Below are 22,444 nucleotides of genomic sequence, written 5' to 3'. Positions count from 1 at the left end.
GATGATGGAGATAGCCGCGTGCTATGCAAATGGCGAAGAGGAGGACCGCATACGTAGCGGCAAGCATAAGTCAGTCGCCGATGGAGATGGGAATAGCAATTGGGAGCATAAGCAGAAAGCTCAATCCACTCCGCAGGCAGAGGCAGCAGCCGTTACAAATGCCAAGTTCAAAGGCAAGGGGAAAGTACAGTACACCCCCAAGAAGAGGCAGTCAGGAAATTCCATATTGCCGAAGCATACCACTCGGCAGTGTCGCCTCCTGATCCAAGGATTCGGTGAAGGACAGCCGAGTGAGAAGGACACCGAGCAGGATGATGAGGACAAGGAGGATCCGTTCCCCCAAGTCCATGCAACGTTGATGATTTTTGCCGATGTGGAAAGCAAAAGTCGACTAAAGCTGGTCAACAGGGAGGTGAACATGGCAACCCCATCCACTCCCACGTTCCTCAAGTGGTCACAGACTGCGATCACCTTTGATCATTCAGACCACCCAGCACATGTAACCACCCCAGGGAGGCAGGCTCTGGAAGTCGACCCGGTGGTGGAAGGAGTTAGGCTGCGCAAAGTCCTCATGGACGGTGGCAGTGGCTTGAATATCATGTACGCCAACACTCTCAAGGGAATGGGCATTCCGATGTCCGAACTTAGCGAGAGAAGTATGCAGTTCCACGGAGTCGTCCCAGGAAGAAAGGCCAAATCACTCGGCCAGATTGCGTTGGATGTCGTATTCGGCTCTAACAAGAACTTCCGCAAGGAGAAGCTGACAATCGAGGTGGTAGACTTCCAGAGTGCATACCATGCGATTCTGGGTCGTCCGGCATATGCGCGTTTCATGGCCCGTCCATGTTACGTCTATTTGAAGCTGAAGATGCCCGGTCCCAAAGGTGTGATTACTGTCACAGGCAATCGGCAGAGGGCCGAGGAGTGTCTACAGCAGGGGTCGAGGATTGCTGATCAGCAGGTGGCTATACTCGAGCTAGATGAGTACAAGAAGACCGCCGACCCTGCTGACCTGATGCATTCAAAGAAGCCAGCTTCCGAGTCCGCATTCCAGTCGGCGGGAGACACGAAAAAAGTTAGCATCCATCCGACGGACGACACCGCAGCCCCGACAAACATCTCCACCACCCTTGATCCAAAATAGGAAGCCAAGCTCATCCAATTCCTCCGTGAGAACTGGGACATTTTTGCATGGAAGCCTGCTGACATGCCAGGTGTACCCAGGGAGTTGGCTGAGCACCGACTGCATGTGGATCCTGCCGCTCGGCCCGTCCGAGAACGCCTGCGTCGGTCCGCCGCACACAAGAGGAAAGCAATCGGAGAGGAGGTGGGGTAAACTTTTGGCAGCCAACTTCATTCGCGAGGTACACCACTCCGAGTGGCTCGCTAATGTTGTCATGGTGCCCAAGAAGGACAAGTCTCTCCGTATGTGCATCGATTTCAAGCATCTCAATAAGGTCTATCCGAAAGATCACTTCCCGCTCCCCCGCATTGATCAAATTGTTCATTCGACTGCGGGTTGCGAGCGCTTATCCTTCCTTGATGCCTATTCGGGCTATCATCAGATCCGTCTGTATGGTCCAGATGAATTAAAAACAGCCTTCATCACCCCATTCGGGTGCTTCTGTTACATCACTATGACATTCGGTTTGAAGAATGCAGGAGCAACTTTTATGCACATGATCCAAAAATGCCTCCTAGACCAGATCGGTCGAAATGTGGAGGCATATATGGATGATATCGTCGTCAAGTCACGCAAAGGTTCCGACCTGCTGACTGACTTGGCAGAAACATTTTTCAACCTACGTAGGTACGATATCAAGCTCAACCCAGCCAAGAGTTCATTCGGAGTTCCCAGCGGGAAGTTACTCGGTTTCTTCGTTTCCGAACGAGGGATCGATGTCAACCCCGAAAATATCGGGGCCATTGTTCGAATGGAGCGACCGGTAAGAGTGCATGATGTTCAAAAGCTCACAGGTTGCCTAGCGGCTTTGAGCAGGTTTATTGCTCGACTCGGCGAGAAGGCGTTACCTCTGTACCGACTCATGAAGAAGTCAGATACCTTCGAGTGGACACGAAGCCCAAATCGCATTCGACGACCTCAAAGCCCTGCTTTCCACCCAGCCGGTTCTTACTGCCCCGCTCAGTAAAGAACCCCTTCTTCTGTACATCGCGGCTACAAATCAAGTCGTCAGCACCGTTCTGACAGTCGAACGCGAAGAAGAAGGCAAAGCGTAGGTTCAGCGGCCAGTATATTATGTTTCCGAAGTCCTGACTCCTTCCAAGCAGAGGTATCCCCATTATCAGAAGCTTATTTATGGGATCTACATGACTGCAAAGAAGGTGGCTCTTTATTTCCAAGACCACTCGGTATCTGTCATATCTGATGCTCCGTTGTCGGAGATTCTCCACAATTGGGACGCATCAGGCCGAGTGGCAAAGTGGGCAATGGAGATGCTATACTGCGACATCAAGTTCGAAGCCAAGAAAGCTATAAAGTCTCAAGCTCTTGCTAACTTCATAGCAAAATGGGTAGAACAACAGCAACCGACTCACATCTGCTCGGCTCATTGGACCATGTTCTTCGATGGGTCCAAGATGTTGAATGGCTCCGGCGCCGGCGTAATGCTCATATCCCCAAAAGGTGATAAACTCAAGTATGTGTTGCAGATCCATTTTGATTCTTCCAACAACGAAGCAGAGTACGAAGCTCTCCTTTACGGGTTGCGCATGGCCATCACACTCGGCGTCCGTCGCATGATGGTCTATGGCGACTCTGATCTAGTGGTTAATCAAGTAAGGAAGGAATGGGATGTAAGGAACCCCACCATGACTGCATACTGCAACGCAGTAAGGAAGCTCGAGAAGAAGTTCGAAGGTCTAGAACTCCACCATGTTCCCCGACTGAAAAACCAAGCAGCAGATGAATTGGCAAAACTTGGATCCACTCGGAGACCGGTCTCGAGTGATGTCTGCCTCGAGCACCTACACCTCCCCTCGGTAAAAGAAGATCCTTTTACAGAGGAACCAGTACAACCGAAGATCTCAACAAATCAGACTGAAGTCGAGGTCCCCGCTGTGGTTGATTTGATCATGGAGATTCTAGCTGTCATTCCCGAATGGACTGTGTCGTTCATTGCGTACATCATGAGGCAAGACTTACCAGAAGACGAAGTCCAAGCTAGGCAGATCGTTCGCAGGTCGAAGTCCTTTGCCGTCATTGATGACCAGTTATACAGGGAAAGTGTTTCAGGCGTCCTTCAGCGGTGTATCTCTCCTGAGGAGGGGCAGTTAATCTTGGAAGAAATTCACTCGGGAACCTGCGGTCATCATGCCTCCTCAAGGGCAATCGTCGCCAAAGCATTCAGAGCTGGTTTCTTCTGGTTGCAGGCGAATGAAATGGCAAAAGATATGGTCGACCGTTGCGAAGGTTATCAGTTCTATTCAAACAAGTCCCACAAGCCAACGTCTACGCTGAAGACAATTCCTCTTACCTGGCCATTCGCCGTGTGGGGATTAGATACACTCGGACCATTCAGAACAGGCCAAGGAGGATTCACTCATCTGCTGGTAGCAGTCGACAAGTTTACCAAGTGGATTGAAGCCAAGCCCATCAAGAAGCTTGATGCCCTTACGGCCATCAAATTTATCACAGACATCACCGCCAGATACGGGGTTCTGCACAGCATAATCACCGACAATGGCACAAACTTTGACTCGGACAGGTTCAAAGGTTATTGCACATGCCAAGGTATCCGAGTGGATTTTGCATCCGTGGCGCACCCCCAAACAAACGGGCAAGCAGAGCAGGCGAATGGACTTATTCTTCAAGGGTTGAAGCCTCAACTCCTACGAGAAGTTGGACATGCCGCCGGCGCATGGGTCACCGAGCTGCCTTCGGTGCTATGGGGCCTCCGCACAACTCCGAATAGATCGGTAGGGCGATCCCCATTTTTCCTCGTTTACGGAGCAGAGGCGGTCCTTCCGAGTGACTTGCTTCACAACTCTCCACGAGTCGAACTCTTCTCCGAAGCCGAAGCAGAGCAAGCCAGGCAAGACGGAGTGGACCTTTTAGAAGAGGAGCGCGAGATGGCGCTGATCCGTTCAACAATTTATCAACAAGATCTGCGGCGATTTCATGTGCGGCACGTCAGGAGCCGCGCATGCCAAGCAGGCGACCTGGTGCTCCGAGTGGATCAGCAGAGACCACACAAGTTGGCTCCCGCCTAGGAAGGACCGTTCATCATCTCTAAGGTGCTGAACAACGGAGCATATCGACTCTACAACCTCGACAGGGAAACGGACGAGCCGCGAGCATGGAATGGAGATCTACTGAAGCGCTTCTACACATAACCGCCGACGGAGACAATGTAAAGAACAAGTACCAGCGAAGTAATACAAAGCAGATTGATTTCTTGCCGATTCAAAATTCTTCCGCGTTTGCAGACTCCGGTCTAAAAGACCAACTCCGAGTGTGCACTAAAAGTCACGCTCGGGGACTTAGCTGCGACCCAGAGTCGCCTAAGTACAAACTCGCTCCCAATGTGCACTAAAAGTCACACTCGGGGACTTAGCTGCGACCCAGAGTCGCCTAAGTACAAACTCGCTCCGAGTGTGCACTAAAGTCACACTCGGGGACTTAGCTGCGACCCAGAGTCGCCTAAGTAAACAACTCGCTCCGAGTGTGCACGAAAAGTCACACTCGGAGACTTAGTTGCGACCAGAGTCGCCTAAGTAACAACTCGCTCCGAGTGTGCACGAAAAGTCACACTCGGGGACTTAGCTGTGACCCAGAGTCGCCTAAGTAAACAACTCGCTCCGAGTGTGCACCAGAAGTCACACTCGGGGACTTAGCCGCGACCCAGAGTCGCCTAAGTAAAAACTCGCTCCGAGTGTGCACCAAAAGTCACACTCGGAGACTTAGCTGCGACCCAGAATCGCCTAAGTAAAAACTCGCTCCGAGTGTGCACCAAAAGTCACACTCGGAGACTTAGCTGCGACCGAGAATCGCCTAAGTAAACAACTCACTCCGAGTGTGCACGAAAAGTCACACTCGGGGACTTAGCTGCGACTCAGAGTCACCTAAGTAAAAAAGCTTCCTCCGAGTGTATACTCGAGATACACTCGGAGGCATAGCAGACCCTCATTGAGGCTCATGTGGATGTGAAGACAACTGACAACTACATGAGTAACAACTCGCTCCGAGTGTGCACGAAAAGTCACACTCGGGGACTTAGCTGCGACCCAGAGTCGCCTAAGTAAACAACTCGCTCCGAGTGTGCACCAAAAGTCACACTCGGGGACTTAGCCGCGACCCAGAGTCGCCTAAGTAAAAACTCGCTCCGAGTGTACACCAAAAGTCCCACTCGGAGACTTAGCTGCGAACCAGAGTCGCCTAAGTAAAGAGCTTCCTCCGAGTGGACACTCGAGATACACTCGGAGGCTTAGCAGACCCTCATTGAGGCTCATGTGGATGTGAAGACAACTGACAACTACATGCTTCGCATGGTTGCCATTGGGTTCACCAAGAGACGCCCAAACAAAAACCACGAGCCAAAATCGTGTCAAAAAAAACTCAACGAAAGAAGAGCAAAAGATCCAATTCGAATTCAAGTTGGATCTACGATCAGTCGGATCAGTGTGAATCAAGTTTATCCACACCGAACCACGAATGTACCGGCCAACAGCAGTGGCCAAAGTTTAATACAGATTCCACTCGGCATACCGAGGTAAATGTGCGTTCAGCATAAAGTTTATCAAGCGTCGCCGGGACTGGCAGGCTCCACAAAGGTGTTGAGGTCGATTCCGTCTGCAATCTGAGTGGCTGTGTCGAGGAAGGTCTCCATGAAATCTTCGAATCGAAGCTTCTTGGTGTTGGCGACCTGCAACGTCTTCAGCTTGTCTTCGCGGGCTTCCTTCCAGTGCACTCGGACCAGAGACAGCGCCACGTCCGCACCACACCGAGCGGCAGACTTCTTCCATGCCTGCACTCTGCTTGGGACGTCCTCCATTCGAGTCATCAACCCCTCTATCTCGCTTCGGGAGTCGTCTTTAGGCCAAAGCTCCTTGTCGATTCGGCCGACAACTCTTCTCAGGCGACCAATGAAAGGGCCCACCCTGTTAAGGCGAGAATGCGCTCGGAGCATGTCCCGGTTAGCTTCATCGCAGAGTGGAACATTCGGAACAAGCGACCATTCAATTTCGGCTGTTTCAGCCTCAACGTCCCGACAGAAATCTGCAAAGAAAAGACAAGCAGAAAATAAGCGCGGAGTGAACTCCAAAGTCAAAAAACACTCGCCAAGAACTTACCACCAAGCAGTGCGACCATCTTTTTCGCCCAGTCACTGACGTAGTTCTCATGCGCTCTGCACCGAGTGTTCATCGCCTTCAGCTGGCCCATCCATTCGGATCTCTCCCTCTTCATTTTTTCTACCTCGGCTAGCAGTGCCTTGTTAGCCTCCCAAGATTCCTCCAAAGATTTCTCTCGGTCAGCGAGAGCATTCTTCACGCCAGCCAGGTCATTGACAGCCACCTCCAAGTCCGCAGCAAGTCGAGTCTTCTCGGCCATCAGAGCATTGTACGCCGATCCCATTTCACAAGTCTTCTGTCAAAGAGAAACAAAGGGAGGATCAGCCACATTCAACAAGGAAAAAGTCTTGACAGATATGACAAAACAATCAAAGCTCAAAATTCTTCAGACCCCTGCTGATGCAAGCAATCGACAGCGGTCTCGGGGACTACACTCAGTGGGTTCACTGAGAGTGACCCCACTGGCATGAAGCTCGAACAGGTCGGCCCTATTGAGCTCCATAGCAAACCAACAACACTATGAGATTATTATCTCTCGACCCGAGTAACACTACTCTCGGGGACTACACCCAGTGGGTGCACTCGGCATGCCCCCAATGGTACCATTCGGGCAGATCAGCTCTGATCTGTTCAGATTACGGAAAATACATATAAAGACAACTGTCGGTGCAAGCACTCGGCAGAAGTCTCGGGGACTACACCCACTGGGTTCACTCGGAGTGAACCCACTGCAAAACCAACCTATTGCATCCGAGTACCTCGCTGAAACCCCTAGTGGGTACCAAGAGGAAAGTAAACACTTACTAGCGCACTTACTCGGATATCGACCCGAAGCTCCAAGCTCTTCTTGTACAGGGACCGATGGAGTCTTACGCTCCCTTGGCGTCGCCCACCATCAGCTCCACCTACATCATGGCGTCCTTGGCGGCTCCTACCTGATCTTCCGGGAAGCGTCGAGCATCATATTGAACGGCCGACGGACCCGGCACGGCAGAAGGCTCCCTGGGCATCCCGAGCTCCGCTCGAGTCGATTCCGCCGTGAGGGCCACCGTCTCAGTCGGCGGCACGTTCATGGCGGGATTGGCAGCAGGTTGGTTAACCCCAGCGACAGGCGCTAAAGCTGGCTCCGACCTCCTTTGGTCGTCGTCATCCAGATGGATCACCTCCGAAGGAAGCTCGACTGAACAAAATAAAATTACAGAAAAAGGTCAAGATCAAAGACAGCACTCACGAAACAGTAATACAGCTCTCGGAGTCCTGACAACGTACCTTGCTGGGACGTGGCGGCGTTATCCGTGTCCATGGGGTCATCGTCCTGGCGCGGCAGAGAGGTGGCGGAGGTAGCAGCTCTATTGAGTGGAATCCACTCGACGGATAAACATGAGTTCCCAAAAAGAGGAGTTCAATCGGATACTGAAGGAAGATGAAAGAGTAAAGATACTTACGCTGAGGCGACCAGAACAGCGATCCTCATCCGGGGCAAGGCTTTCCGAGGTTTAGGCCCACTAGGTTTGGCCACCTTGGACGGCTAGTTCACGGGCTCGGCAGAAGCACCCCTGGTTCTCTTCACACTCCGAGCACTCGGAGCCACGGGAGGAGCTGGCGGGGCATTCGAGGCCGCGGGAGGAGCCGGCGGAGCAGCGGGGTCATGACGGCACTTGGTTCGGTGCTCTGGTGGTGAGGGTGACGAGCTCTGCTCTCCACTCTCCTCCTCCTCCTATTCCGTCTCCCCACTGTCAGAGACGTACTCGACGCTATCCGCGCTGCCCTCCTGGCTGCCCTCCTCTTCCTCGGCTGGATTCCCGTTCGAGGCTGCAGAATGCCAGTTTGTCCACTCGTGCACAAAACACAGTCGGCAACGTCAGTCAGCGAGACAAGAAAAGCAATAAAGCTGAGAAGGTTAAAAGCACTCGACAACATGTACTCACCTCATTCGGAGGAGGATTTTCGGCGCGGAAGGGCTTCACACGCCGGGCTCCCACGGGGTTATCACACGTGCCTGTGATGCTGCGGACCCACAAGCTCATAGTCTCCCCGCTCACGTCCTCTGGATGAGACCGAGTGGAATCCGAAGGCCCCGCGTAATGCCACATGGCGTGGTCTCGGGCCTGCAGCGGCTGGATGCGCCGACCCAGAAAAGTCTCCAGCAGGTCCATGCCGGTGACTCCCCTCCGGACGATGGCTATCAGTGCGTCGACCAAAGGCTGGATCTGGGTTATTTCTCCGTTAGAGAGCGCAAGCTTCCTAGGAGGGCCCGGACGGTCTAAACTGAAGGGTGGCAACCCGCTCGAAGCATTCGGGCAAGCAATGTCCTGGCAATAGAACCAGGACGATTGCCAGTTCCTAACTGACTCGGATAGCTGGAGGGAGGGATAGCTACTCTTTGTTTTCTTCTGGAAGCCTAAACCCCCGTAGAGCTGGAGGATGTGTGTCTTATCATCCGACTGGCTAAGCTTTTTAACAGTTTGGGATCTAGCAGAGAAGACATATTTCAAGAGCCCCCAGTGGGGAGGACATCCTATGAAGCACTCGCAGAGGGTGACGAATGCAGAAAGGTGATCTATTGCGTTCGGAGGAAAGTGATGGAGCTGCGCCCCGAAGTAATTCATGATACCTCGGAAGAAAGGATGGGGAGGCAAGGAGAAGCCTCTGGCCACGTGGCTGAGCAGCAGAACGCGCTCCCCCTCCTTCGGCGCCGGCTCCGTCTCGCCTTCCGGTAGCCTCCAAGACTTGTTGGCGACCATGCCGTGCTCCACCAGCTCCAGGACGTCGTTCTCCGTCACCGAGGAGGGGAGGAAGTCCCCCTGGATCCATCTCGCCGGCAGCGCCCGTTGCCGCCGCTGAGTGGAGGCTCCCCCCTTCTTCTTCTTCTTCTGCGCCTTGAGCTTGCTGGTCTGCCCCTTCGTCATGGCGAGGACAACGGATCCGCAGAGGAGGAGAGGAAGGAGGTGGCTTCAGGTGTGCAGAGAGCTTCGGGAGGAGCGAGATTAATGGGAGGAGGATGAGCAGCGCAACAGGAAATCCTGCCGGGAAGGCTTTAATAGGCTTCCGACTGGGTCACTTACAGGTGGGCCCAGGATCTTATCCCCCCAGCCGCTGCAAGATTAGTGGAGAAGATAACGGCGCGGTAATCGAGGAGGCAAAACCTACTCGATGGCGCTGTCGTCATTCCCGTTGAGCGCGCGGCAACCAAAATTTGAGGATCCCGGAAAATCCGGCGCTGTTAGTTTGACCAGTCACGTCGAAAGATTCCGCGGAAGCACTCGGTCCCTGACGGTTCGTTTCACTGGCATATTCACTCGGATCACTAGCTGAAAGGATAAAATGGATCGAGGCAAACAACGCTAAAGTCACCTCAATACCAGTCGGTTCCAAACTCCACACATCACTTCATCGTTCCAACCCCGATCCATTCGGGGACTAATGATGGGGTTATAGTCCTAGGGTAGGGTCATAGGTCTGCCCTATAGGTCCTACCCAAGGACTACCCTTCATAGAAGACAAGGCCCTTGGACAGTTCCGACTAAACTAAGGACGCCCCGATCATCCAGTCGGCGACGATCCACTCGGAGCATATCTAACGTACCGACTGGAATCCACTCTGTACATCGTAACCTCCCAGGAGGGCAACGGACATACGTTTTCATACACCATTATTAGCATTTAAAGCTTACGTTACCTGTAACGTAAGCATTTACTCGCCACTATTCCACCGCTGTCCACCGGGCCATTATGAAGGGCAGCGCACTCTATATAAGCCGCCCTTCCCCATCGGTGCAAGGGTTGGCACTTGTTGTAATCCTATAATCCACTCGACACAAAGCTCCCAAGAGCACTGAGACATAGGGCTTTTACCTCCACCGTAGAGGGGCCTGAACTCATACATCCTCGCCGTAGCTAAGGCTCTGCCCATATACTTTCGTACCCCATACTTCTACTGTCAGACTTATACCCACGACAGATCTTGTCCATCACATCATTCTCCTAATGATGTGATCCCATTATCAAGTGACAACACTTGTTTATGGTTAGGAAACCTTAACCATCTTTGATCAACGAGCTAGTCAACTAAAGGCTTACTAGGGACAGTGTTTTGTCTATGTATCCACACTTGTATTTGTGTTTCCAATCAATACAGTTATAGCATGGATAATAAGCGATTATCATGAACAAATAAATATAATAATAACTAATTTATTATTGCCTCTAAGGCATATTTCCAACACAAGGTTCCCTGAACCGTTTTAGTTTATACCAGTTTTCTTTTGTTTTTCACATTTTCCTATTTTCATTTCTTTTTTTCTTCTTACTGTTTATTTTTTTAGTTTTGTTTCCTTTTCATGTTTATATTTACTTTTTCTATCGTTTCTAAACATTTTTTTAAAATTCAACATATTAAAAAAATGTTTGTTATCTCATGTTTCTGAAAATTGTTGTAACTTTAAAAATAAAAACTGCATTTGAAATTTGATCATGTTTTGAAAAATTATCAATGTTTGTTTCAAAACTTTGTTCATATTTTCCAAAAATGATTTTCTATTAAGAAATGTTCAAAGTTTCTAAATTCGTTTGTGTTTTCAAAAAGTTAGACGTTCCAAATTTTCTTCCATTTTTTATAGAAAATGTTCAGAAATTTGAAATGTGTTCTTGTTTTATAAAAAGTTCATTTTTTCAAAACGTGTTCATGTTTTTAATAATTGTTCGTGACTTCAAATTTTTTACTCGTCTTTCTATAAATCAAGAATTTCAAAATGTGTCCCATTCTTTAAGTTCATATTATTTGTGTTTTCAAATATTCGAAAATTCTTCATAAGTTAAAAGTTTCTATAAGTTTTCAAAAAAGTTGGGAGTTTCTAAATTTGTTCCTAATTTAATCAGTTTTTTCATTTTTTTTCAAAAAAGTATTTACGAATTCCAAAATGTGTTCCAATTTTTTAAAAACTGTCTTTCTATTCAGCAAAAACACAATTTTGAAAAATGCTCGTGTTCCAAGAAGTATCCAAATTTTTCACACATTATACATGTTCAAAACTATAAAAACCTTCGAATCAATGTTCATTTACAGTTATTAGTCATGAAAGTTTGCTTGATCCAGTTAGTATCTAGGCACGTACGTGTTGGTCATGTGTTCGACCCCCAAAGAACACAATAATATCTGGAATTTTGCACAGCGCTCCCGCTATTCGGCCAACACAACTGGATGTATATGCGATCGTTGGGCTCCTATTCAGCGCAACTGTTGCAGATAGAAGCTCAAGTTTTGAAATTTAAAAAATTGTATTTTCAAAATAATAAGTTCATGAATTCACTAATTGTTCACTGATTTAAAAGAATGTTGGTGATTTAACACAAATGTTCGCATTTTCAAAATAATATCATAATTTAAAAAAAATGTCTGAGAAATAAAAAACTGTTCATGACTATGAAACAATATTTCTGTATTCAAAACATGTTCATGAATTTGAAAAATATTTGTAAATTCAAAAAATGTTCATATAATTCCAAAAATGCTTGTAAATGACAAAAAATGTTCATCGATTCAGAAATTGTTGGCTGATAAAAAATATTCAGCCATTCCTAAACTGTTCGTCGGAACAAAAGAATATTCATGAATTTAAAACATGTTTTCCCAATTTTCAAATATGTTATTTTGATTCATAAAAATTCCCCGGCTCAAAACAATTTTCACGAATTAGCAATAAAAATGTTCATGAATTAAAATTATGTTCATGATTTTCAAATGTTCATGGATTTGTTAAAAAAATTGTGAATTAGAAACTATTCATGAATTACAAAAAAAATTGACTTAAAATGAAAATGAAAAAACATACATGATAAAAGGAAAATAAAACCATAAATTTAGAAAGAAACAGACGAAAATTATAAAAGCAGGAAAATTTCAAGAAAAAAAACACACAAAAAAAACCCGGTTTGGGAAGGTTCTTCAAAAATTGGAAAGTAAATGGACAACCCAAATATATGCAGTAAATTCATATTAATCGATAGAAATCGCCGCCCGACAACACACAATTTTCATGTGACTTACCTAATCAGACAGTCGCAGTAACCTTATAAGTCTTTTGTATCTTTGGCAACCCATTAAATTCGTATTAATCGGTACAAATCCAACAAGAACCAATCTTTGTTATCTTGGGCAACCCATTAAATTTGGGTTAATTGGTACTAATAAATTTAGAATAATCATTTATAACATAATAAATCTTTAGTATATTTGGAAATCAATTAATTCGGATCGATCAATGCAAATTAATCAAGAGTCAATCTTTGGCAACCTATTAAATTCGGAACAGCTCATAAAAAACAATTAAGACACGCATCTCTGGCTAAATGAATTTTTTGAGGTTGCTTTTGGTGTAGCAACAACCCATAAGCCCCGGAAGCAAGTATGTGTGGGTTGTTGCCAAATCCGCGTGGCTTTTGGACACTTGATGAAGAGGTGATTTGTGTCTTTGGAAATAACATAATACCTTGTAGCGACGGATTGAGAGAGACACTCGTTGAACATATTTCATTTTTCTTGTTTTAGTCTTTCCTGAACAATAACTAAGCAAAAAATATTGACCATACTGAGCATGACAGCGCTTCATACTCCGCATTTTTTATTCCATGTGAGACCATACATGCTAAGTTTAAAGGACAAAAATATAACGCCAAAAGCAATAATGTCGGCACTCTGAATGTTATTTTTAAGCTTCAAAATGATATATTTCTCAGACCTTTTTTTTGCATCTCCAATGTCCTCTTTGTTTCAAGAGATCATCGAAACTAGACACTATGTGTATGTATCATAATTTGTTGTATGAAGTTGGCTTAGTATCAAAGCTACTAGGTGAAAAACATGGAAGGACAACTTCATCTATACATGTCCTCCTATCTAAAAAAGGAAGGTTTTCCATTGCGCTCCACACTTCTTCCATCCTCCCTTGCAACTATGCTCTTTTCTCTACCATGAAAAAGATTAAAAAAACATCATCGTGTGGAAGTCCCACTCAAACACACCTATGATTAAATGACGTTTTTTAGGTTGCTTTTGTCATGGCAATCCCATAAGCCTCAGAAGCAAGTAGGTGTGAGTTGTTGGGAAAGTCGCATGGCTTTCAGACAATTAATGAAGATATGATTTATATCTTTGGAAGTAGTGGAGTACCTCTGGTAGGTGGATCCTTGAGGTTCTTGTCGAACATATTTTTTTGATTTAATCTATCCTTGAACAATAACATAGCAAAACATATTTATCATATCTCGAGCATGACAACCTTAGATGAGCTCGATATGATCACACTCCATATTTTTATCCATGTGAGACCATAGATGCTAACTTTAAAAGTGTATAAATATAGTGGACCATTTTGCGCATGCACCTATTGGTGAAAAAAGCAAAGATGGCGGTGCTCTAAATGTTATTTGAAACTTCGAAATGATATATCTCTTAAACCATTATTTAGATTAACAATCTATGTCCATGGCATGACGTTTCGACGAGATCATGAAAACTAGACCCTATGTTGTTAAGCTTTAACGTTTTTTCTTTCTTTCAAAACGATCGCCAATTTTTTCTTATGAAGTTTCCTAAGTACCAAAGTTACCAGGTGGCAACTTTGATACCAATACAACAACAAGATCATTAAACATGGGGTGGCAACTTTATTGATGGTTTTCTTTTTTCAAAATATAAACATCTCCTAAATAAGTATGCTCCATGGGGCAAAATCTCAAAGGAGAGATTGAGGCGATCGATTTTGCTAGTAGCCTCGACTTTGATCGGGGCAGGCGCATTGAGTGGGCCCCTATGGTCGGCATGTGACGGTCCAAGCCTAAGGTATGGTGGCCATTGGGAGGGGGTTTTGGGGGAACTTGTCGCACGGTTGCCCCCCTCTTCCATGTTCCGTTTGCCTCGATTGTGAGAGATGACATGGTATGGACACCCTAGTACGACCGAACCTCCCATCCGCATGCTGCACACCTTCCCCAGCAGCCGCCACTTGCCTTGCATCGCCTTCTTGTTCCTTTCTGGGCGCCTCCAACTCCTACGCCAACACCCTGATGTTCTTTGTCGTTGTTCGATTTCCGCGTGTAGGTGCTGGGCTTGAGTGGCTTTGGTGGTGCAAACTCCGGTCAATACCCTGAGAAGGGTGGTGAACGTGGAGATGTACACGATCGGAGGTCGAATCATGGATTTACCCTGATTCGGGCCTCCATTGAGGAATACCCAACGTCCTGCTTTGAGTTGTTATTCATGGTGGGTGTATCTCGGGCGAGTGTTACAGTGGGGGAGATGACATTGCTATCGAGAGACTAGTCTACGGGGGTATATGGGAATTAGAGCCCTATAGCCCTCTCCTTACATGCTCGGTAAAGGATATAGTTTTACAAGAGAGAGATCTAGTCATGATCGCCGCCATCCTGGTTTGGGGGCAAGATGATCCTTATAGGCATGCCCATTCCTTCGAGCACCTTCCTTTTGCTAGCTATGTGGTCGGCCTCCCGGGCTCCTTGTCAGGTCTGTTGTTGGGCTCCTTGTGGATAAGCCACCCTCCATGCGTCACACCGTCCCTGTCCCCTGAGCTTGTTTGGGGTTGGAGTTCATCTTTGAGAACCCATGTGAACTCCTCGCCTTTGTGCTCGATGTTAGCACTTCTTTGTCGGAGCTCGACCTTGAAGACATCTAGATGCTTGCTCACTACGAGGGCTCTGGGAACGCCTTCTATTGCGGGCTTGGCTGCGGCACAGAGCACCTTGGAGGCCAAGACCGTGCGATCTAAGCTCTGATGTCACATCTCTAGTGGGTTGAATCATCACAACCAGACCCCATCTATACTTGTCAAAACAGGTTCTTGGACCCTTGAGGGCGCCCGTTGGTTGCGCATTGTCATGATGATAATGCCTGAATTCGCATGCACATATTACCCAAAATGGGAAACCACAAAGGATGATGGCGTGGGTCACGCCGTGAGGCCCTCCTGTTCAGTTTTATTGCGGCGGCTATAAAGAGGGGGAGAAAAGGTAATTTCTCCTTCCCCTCCCTTCACCTTCATCCTCACGCATTCGCTTCCTTGGATCATGTGCCATGAACACGCATCTACAGCTCGCACAACCTTCCCCCTTAATCCTCCGCGTCCGTTGAGATGGCCAAATCCAAGGGTGTCCAAGGACGGACTCGTGCAATACACCGCTCAGAAGACTGTGGTCGCGAAGTGAAAACAGAAGAGGGCCGCTGACGACCATGAATAGAAGCAGCTTTGGGTGACGAACGAGACCATGGGGAAGTGGTTCTGGTCGACCGTCCGTGTCGAGGAGCTCGACCAGCTGGTGGTGTAGAAGTCTATGCGAGCAGATCAGATCTGACGGGTGCTCGGGAAGGAAGCCCCACCAGCATAGGCCGCCGAAGAGCACGTTCCCCGTCAGGAGTTCTTTGGCAAGAGATGCGGCGATTGATACGGTTATTGTTCTTGTCAGCATGGGAACTGATTAAGTTGAAGTCGCCGCCAAGCAGCCATAGACCAACACACGATGCCCTGACATCCTGGGGGTCCACAGGGAACTGCAACTTGTCACTGTTGCCTTGAAGGACATAAACCCAGTCAACCACGAGTGCGCGTTCCCAAACAGTAGAGGCGACAACCCTAATGTGGTGCAAGCTAATGGTGGGTTTGAAGATGGACACCACCAAGCGCTGCTACGCGAGAAGAATGCCTTCCTGGGTATCGATCGCGTGAAGGAAGAAGAATTCCCGAAAGCTCGGGCCCAAAGTCTCAATCACGGTGGGCAGCACGATAAGCTCTAGTTTTGTTTCTTTGAGACAAACCACAATAGGAGAGGCTGTAAAAACAACAGAACAAACGACAACATGCTTAGGAGGACAATTAAGATGGCAACTTTGCCGAACATCACATAAAGGTTGCAACCCATAAAGACCAATGATGGGTCCAATGGGTGGATGGGGAAGAGGGCACGACACTTAATTGCGATGGTCCCTACGCTAGTAAGGGTGGGGTGCAGCTCGAAAAGCACGGTGCTAGGCATGCCACACCTGAAACGTACATGGATGAACCCACTTTAGAAAACTTGTTTCTAAATGCCAAAAGAATCCGAAAGAAGTTTCATGCATACATCTTCTTAAACAACTTTTTTGTTTGGTCTATGTGGAAAAGACAAAAAGAATGCATCGTGAAGTGCTATTTAGAAACACTGAAATTTGTCTTTTCGCACAAACAAAATAAAAAGAGACTTTTTTCCAAAACTTTGTGTCAGCAGTAAGCGGCTCGTCTTTTTACATAGTGGCATGGCGAGGTAAGAGAACACGCTTGGCCTTGGTATCGGCAAAGACAATGCACCGGCTGAGGCTAGGCGTGGGGATGAGGGTAGCAAGGAGAGGCAAGGGTTAAACTGCATGCTATGCACAATGGCATGCAAAGCAGGGTCCACCACGACCCTTGAAACCGCAAGGGATGGTACAACATGCACAACAAGCCATATAGTGTTTCGCTGGAAGACACAGTCAAAATATTCGTTTGGGAGGTAGCAAATATTGTTCTTACAAAATATACAATTATGGAAGCATTTTTCAAGCAATATATAGCAATCGATTTCAGGACAACAAGTAGCAGGTCCATGAATTTTACGGCTTCTACAAGTATGATTATTATTGCAGTAGGTTATTTGAAATGCAAAGTTGTTTGTCAGCATCGTCCATGAACCCATGGTCAGCTGCTATTGGAAGTGGGAAAACTAACTACTCAGCAAATACAAGTACTACAAAATCTACCTGCATGGGCTAAGCCTCCTGCCATCATCAGTTCTGCAGCTTTGCCGCATATGATAAGCTTTGTTAGATGTTTCTTTATATATAAAACGGGGTGAAAGTATGTTTCAAGTATAATCCATATTGCAATTGATCGCTGGAGTGACATCAGCACACATATCTCTTCCATGTTCTCAATAGGAAAGAAAAGCAATATATACTAACTATGCCAAAAAAAAACTTCTTTTGAATCCCAGGTCCAGGTCCAGTTATCTTCAGCGTGATGGATCGATTTCCCACAAGATAACCACCTGCAGGAAAAGTGTGAATATTGATCACACCATTGATATCTTTCATCCAAGCTCCATTAGAAGTAGCTTCAGCAACACTCCTGCGCACCCTGATGACCGGATATGTTTATTTTTTGTTGGTTTAAAATTTCTTAGGTAATTGGGTTAGAAATGCATGAACATTACACCTTGTACTAACTAAATAAAACCCCATACGTCTTGCGCTCCTCCATCGTCCTTGCTACACCCCTGCCCTGGATCGTCGTGTCGAACGGGGTTCGAAGACCCGGGTGCCTCCTCGTCGATGGCGAGAGAGGTTTTTGGCCACCGGCGAGGGAAGGGGCGGCTTATATAGCCGCGTGCGGGCGGCACGCGGGGCGACACTGTGTGAACGCGTGGCGGGAGTGGACGGGACGTGCGTCGTCGCGCCTTCACTGCGCTACCCGTGAGGAATCAATGGAAGACTGACCACCCGTGGAAAACGAGGCGATGAGGACGACGAACGAGCCTAGTCACTGACTCGGCGTGTCCACACCGTTTCGCGCCAAAAGTGTCCCCCCCCCCTCAAGGCGCTAGGTTCGGCGGACCGCTGGGGCCACTTCCAGTCCTCACCAGCGAAAAAGGGTTCCGACGCGATTGGGCCGTTTTTTTAGCGTCGGTGATAAAAAGAAGGCCTTGGGGGCCTGTTGGTGGCACGGTTGGAGATGCTCTAACTACTTAGATATAGAAGATATGTGATTCTCTGCAGGAAAGTTTTCTAGACCTGTATCTTCCAATTATTCAGATGTGAAGACATCTCCTTAGCTTGTTTGCAGTCACTGGAACTGGAAACCATTACTCCTAAATACCAGTCATAAAGTCTAAAATCATTCAGATGCGAAGACATTAGACCAATACATAAAACCTAAATCATAAAATGAAACGGTGATAATACGTCCGAACTGTTCTACAGATGCTGCAAGGGAGGCAGATTACAGCTGTACTTTGAACGAAACGGAGGAATCAACTAGATGGAGCGCACAATCCAGAACTGAAATGAAACAAGAAACAGACACAACATCTCTGAAGAAATCAACATGCAGTTGCATAATGCTAGCGCCTCTTCTTCAGCACGATGGAGCGCTCGGAGCCCTCCTCCTCGCTGGAGCTGCTGTCGACAGGCGGGGGGAGCACCGGCTTCCGGTAGACCTTGCTGACCACGAAGACGACGTCCGGCGCCACGGGGTCTGGGTGCGCGTGGCGGAAGGCGGCCGAGCCCCTGTTGATCCGGTATTCCTTCATCAGCCAGCGCGTCGGCGACCTTACCTCCCCGCCCTTCCACGTGAAGCGGTACGCGAACCTGCGCCGGAACGCCACCGCCTCCCCGCCGGTCTGGCCGTAGTACGCCTTCTCGGGGCCGTACTGGACCCAGTACCCGCCCGCGCCTGGCGGCGGGCACGTCTGCCTGGCGGGCTGCGCCGCGAAGAAGAAGCCCCACACCTCGCCATACTCCCTCTTGTGGTTCTCCCGGAAGGGGAGCTTGCGCGGGGGCAAGGACAAGACGTCCACGCCCTCCTCGATGAAGCCGGGGACGATGTCGCCGCCGAGCCCCGCCCTGGGGACGAGGTAGTGGTTGACGAGCTCACGGCCGGTGGGTTGGAACACGCAGCCGGCTATCAGATTAGGGTTCGCCATCGCCGACCCGATACCGAAGTTGTAGGCGAGAGACAGAGAGTTCGATTATGCTGTGAGATAACTCAGATTGGGAGGACATACCCCTCCTTTTGTAGATGAGATGGCATTAATTGTTGGATGATTTCAGAAGTTAAGTACACATGGCACACTAGCTAGCAGCTGTTAAATTCGGTCGGTGATAACGAGCGCTCAATTCTTACTCCAACATATGATGGGCCCATTGATCAGACTATCCAATCTGATTTTATTTCACAAATGTGCTTGGCCCAAACAAATAGCATCGGATTAGAATCCGCATATATTCCTGATATAAGAGGGGAACGGTGATCTAGGCTTCAAAACACCTAAGCATTTCTTGAGTCCCTCCCGGAAACTAAGAAAAATGAGTCCCAAATAGTCCAGAGAATTGAGAGAGGCGCGTTTGCCTAAATGAAGCATTGGTGGTTGCTTCTGACGTAGCACCCCCCCAAGTTGGCGGCGGAAAAGTGAGCTGTTGTCAAATCCGCATGGCTTTCGGATAGTTAAAGAAGAGATGATTTGTGTCTTTGGAAGAAACAAAACACCTTGTAATGCCGACGGCTTGGGAAGAGTGTTTGTCAAATATATTTTCCTTGATTTAATCTTTCCTCAAATAAAAATCAAGCAATAAATATTGACTATAGTTAGAGCATGAGGGTTAGATCTTAGATGTGCTCGTCATGATCACATTTCATATTTTTATCGGATGTAAGACCATACATGTTAATTTTAGGGGGCAAAAAATATAGCAGGGCAATTCACGAGTGATATGCATAGATTTATGGGCGACAAAAGCAATGATGTTGGCGCTCTAAATGTTACTTTCGAAACATGAAAATGATATCTCTCTCAAACCATTACTCGGATTTGCAATCTATCTTCATGGCCTGCTTTGTTTCGACGAGATTATCAAATTAGAACCTACGCATTGACAGGTTTTCTCTCTTAATGGTGTTGCGGTTGACAACTTCGATATGGATACAACAACAAGTTCGTTAAACTTGGGGAGACAACTTTATGAATGGCTTTTATGAAATATACACATATCTTTAAAATCACTATGTCCTGGGGTTGAAACTCCCAAAAACGACCTAGTCGATATATTCAGTCGGTTGTTCCTAGTTTTAACTGAGTCACGCAGTGGTTCGGCTAGCGGTTGGCGGGGTTTTTGGCGTGTGGGTCTGGGCTGTCGGCGAGGGAGGGAGGAAAATACTATTTGATGCCTACTAGCATTCCCGCAGGTAACCTCCCTCCCTCGAAAATTAGGCAGTTTTGGAAACAGCCTAGAAGGTCCCTGAACCGTTTTAGTTTATTCCGGTTTTCTTTTGTTTTTAACACTTTTCCTGTTTTCATTTCTTTTTTTCTTCTTACTGTTTATTTTTTTTATTTTTGTTTCCTTTTCATGTTTATATTTACTTTTTTTCTCGTTTCTAAACATTTATTTGAAGTTCAACATATTAAAAAATTGTTTGTCATCTCATGTTTTTGAAAATTGTTGTCATTTTAAAAATAAAAAATGCATTTTAAATTTGATCATGTTTTGAGAAAAAATAAAGTTTGTTCCAAAACTTTGTTCATATTTTCCAAAAATGATTTTCTATTAAAAAATGTCAGAGTTTCTAAATTTGTTTGTGTTTCAAAAAGTTAGACGTTCCAAATTTTCTTCCATTTTTATAAAAAATGTTCACAAATTTAAAATGTGTTCTTGTTTTATAAAAAGTTCATGTTTTCAAAATGTGTTCATGTTTTCAATAATTGTTCGTGACTTCAGTTTTTTACTCATCTTTCTATAAAATTAAGAATTTCAACATGTTTCCCATTCTTTTAAGATTATTTATATTTTCAAATACTTGTTCGCATATTCAAAACCTCTTCAGAATTTGAAAGTTTCTATAAGTTTTCAAAATAGTTGTGGGTTTCAAAATTTGTTCCTAAGTTAATTATTTTTTTCAGTTTTTCAAAAAAATCTTTCCGAATTCCAAGATGTGTTCCATTTTTTTAAAGATTGTCTTTGTATTCAGAAAAAACACATTTTTGAAAAATGCTCGTGTGCCAAGAAGTATCCAAAATTTTCACACATTAAACATGTTCAAAACTGTAAAAACCTTCGAATCAATGTTCATTTACAGTTATTAGTCATGAAAGTTTGCTCGATCCAGTTAGTGTCTAGGCACGTATGTGTTACAACTGAAGGTCATGTGTTCGACCCCAACGAACGCAATAATATCTAGAATTTTGTACAGCGCTCCCGCTATTCGGCCAACACAACTGGATGTATATGCGATCGTTGGGATCCTATTCAGCGCAAACTGTTGCAGATAGAAGCTCAAGTTTTGTAATTTAAAAATTTGTATTTTAGAAAAAGTAAGTTCATGGAATCATTAAATGTTCACAGATTTAAAAGAATGATCAGCATTTGAAACAAATGTTCGCATTTTCAAAACAAGATAATTATTATTTTTAAATGCCCGAGAAATATAAAAATGGTTCACGACTATGAAACAATATTTATGTATTTAAAAAATATTCATGAATTTGAAAATTATTCATAAATTCAGAAAATGTTCATATAATTCGAACAATGTTTGCAAATTACAAAAAAAGTACATTGATTCAGAAATTGTTGGCTGATAAAAAATATTCAGCCATTTCAAAACTGTTCATCAGAACAAAAGAATATTCGTGATTTTAAAAATGTTTTCCCAATTTTCAAAAATGTTCTTTTGATTCAAAAAGTTTTCACTAGCTCAATTTGTTTCAGGAATTAGTAGTAAAAATGTTCATGAATTAAAATTATGTTCATGATTTTTCAAATGTTCATGGATTTGTTAAAAATATTTGTGAATTTGAAAACTATTCACGAATTAAAAAATGTTTTTGACTTAAAAAGTGAAAATGAAAAACATACATGATAAAAGGAAAATAAAAACATAAATTTTAAAAGAAACACACAAAATGATAAAAGCAGGAAAATTGCAAGAAAAAACACACACACAAAAAAACCCGGTTTGGGAAGGTTCTTCAAAAACTAGAAAGTAACGGGACAACCCTAATATATGTAGTAAGTTCATATTAATCGATAGAAGTCGCCGTCCGACAACACATGATTTTCATGTTACTGACCTAACCAGACAATCGCAGGTAACCTAATAAGTCTTTGGTATCTTTCGCAACCCATTAAATTCGTATTAATTGGTACAAATTCAACAAAAACCAATCTTTGCTATCTTTGGCAACCCATTAAATTCGGGTTAATCAGTACTAATAAATTTAGATCAAAGGATTGTAACCCAATAAATCTTTAGTATATTTGGAAACCAACTAATTCGGATTAATCAATGCAAATCAATCAAGAGTGTATCTTTGGCAACCATTAAATTCGGGTTAGCTC

General features: G+C 45.8%; 1 protein-coding gene across 1 annotated transcript; it reads right to left on the bottom strand.

Annotated features, from left to right (window-relative positions):
• Positions 1-18,198: 18,198 nt before the first annotated feature.
• On the bottom strand, positions 18,199-19,093 carry LOC123430416. The gene has a single exon (XM_045114285.1). It carries the CDS (start codon positions 19,033-19,035, stop codon positions 18,454-18,456), a length of 582 nt encoding a protein of 193 aa, XP_044970220.1. The 5' UTR covers positions 19,036-19,093; the 3' UTR covers positions 18,199-18,453.
• Positions 19,094-22,444: the final 3,351 nt, after the last annotated feature.

The sequence above is a fragment of the Hordeum vulgare genome, chromosome 2H, assembly GCF_904849725.1.
Source record: "Hordeum vulgare subsp. vulgare chromosome 2H, MorexV3_pseudomolecules_assembly, whole genome shotgun sequence".
NCBI classification, from domain to species: domain Eukaryota; kingdom Viridiplantae; phylum Streptophyta; class Magnoliopsida; order Poales; family Poaceae; genus Hordeum; species Hordeum vulgare.
The sequence above is the reverse complement of the archived record's forward strand: the minus strand, read 5'-3'. Positions and strand labels throughout refer to the sequence as shown.

Bases quoted from the DNA above. Each gene is read 5' to 3' on its own strand.
- LOC123430416 (XM_045114285.1), bottom strand. From the start codon at position 19,035: ATGGCGAACCCTAATCTGATAGCCGGCTGCGTGTTCCAACCCACCGGC.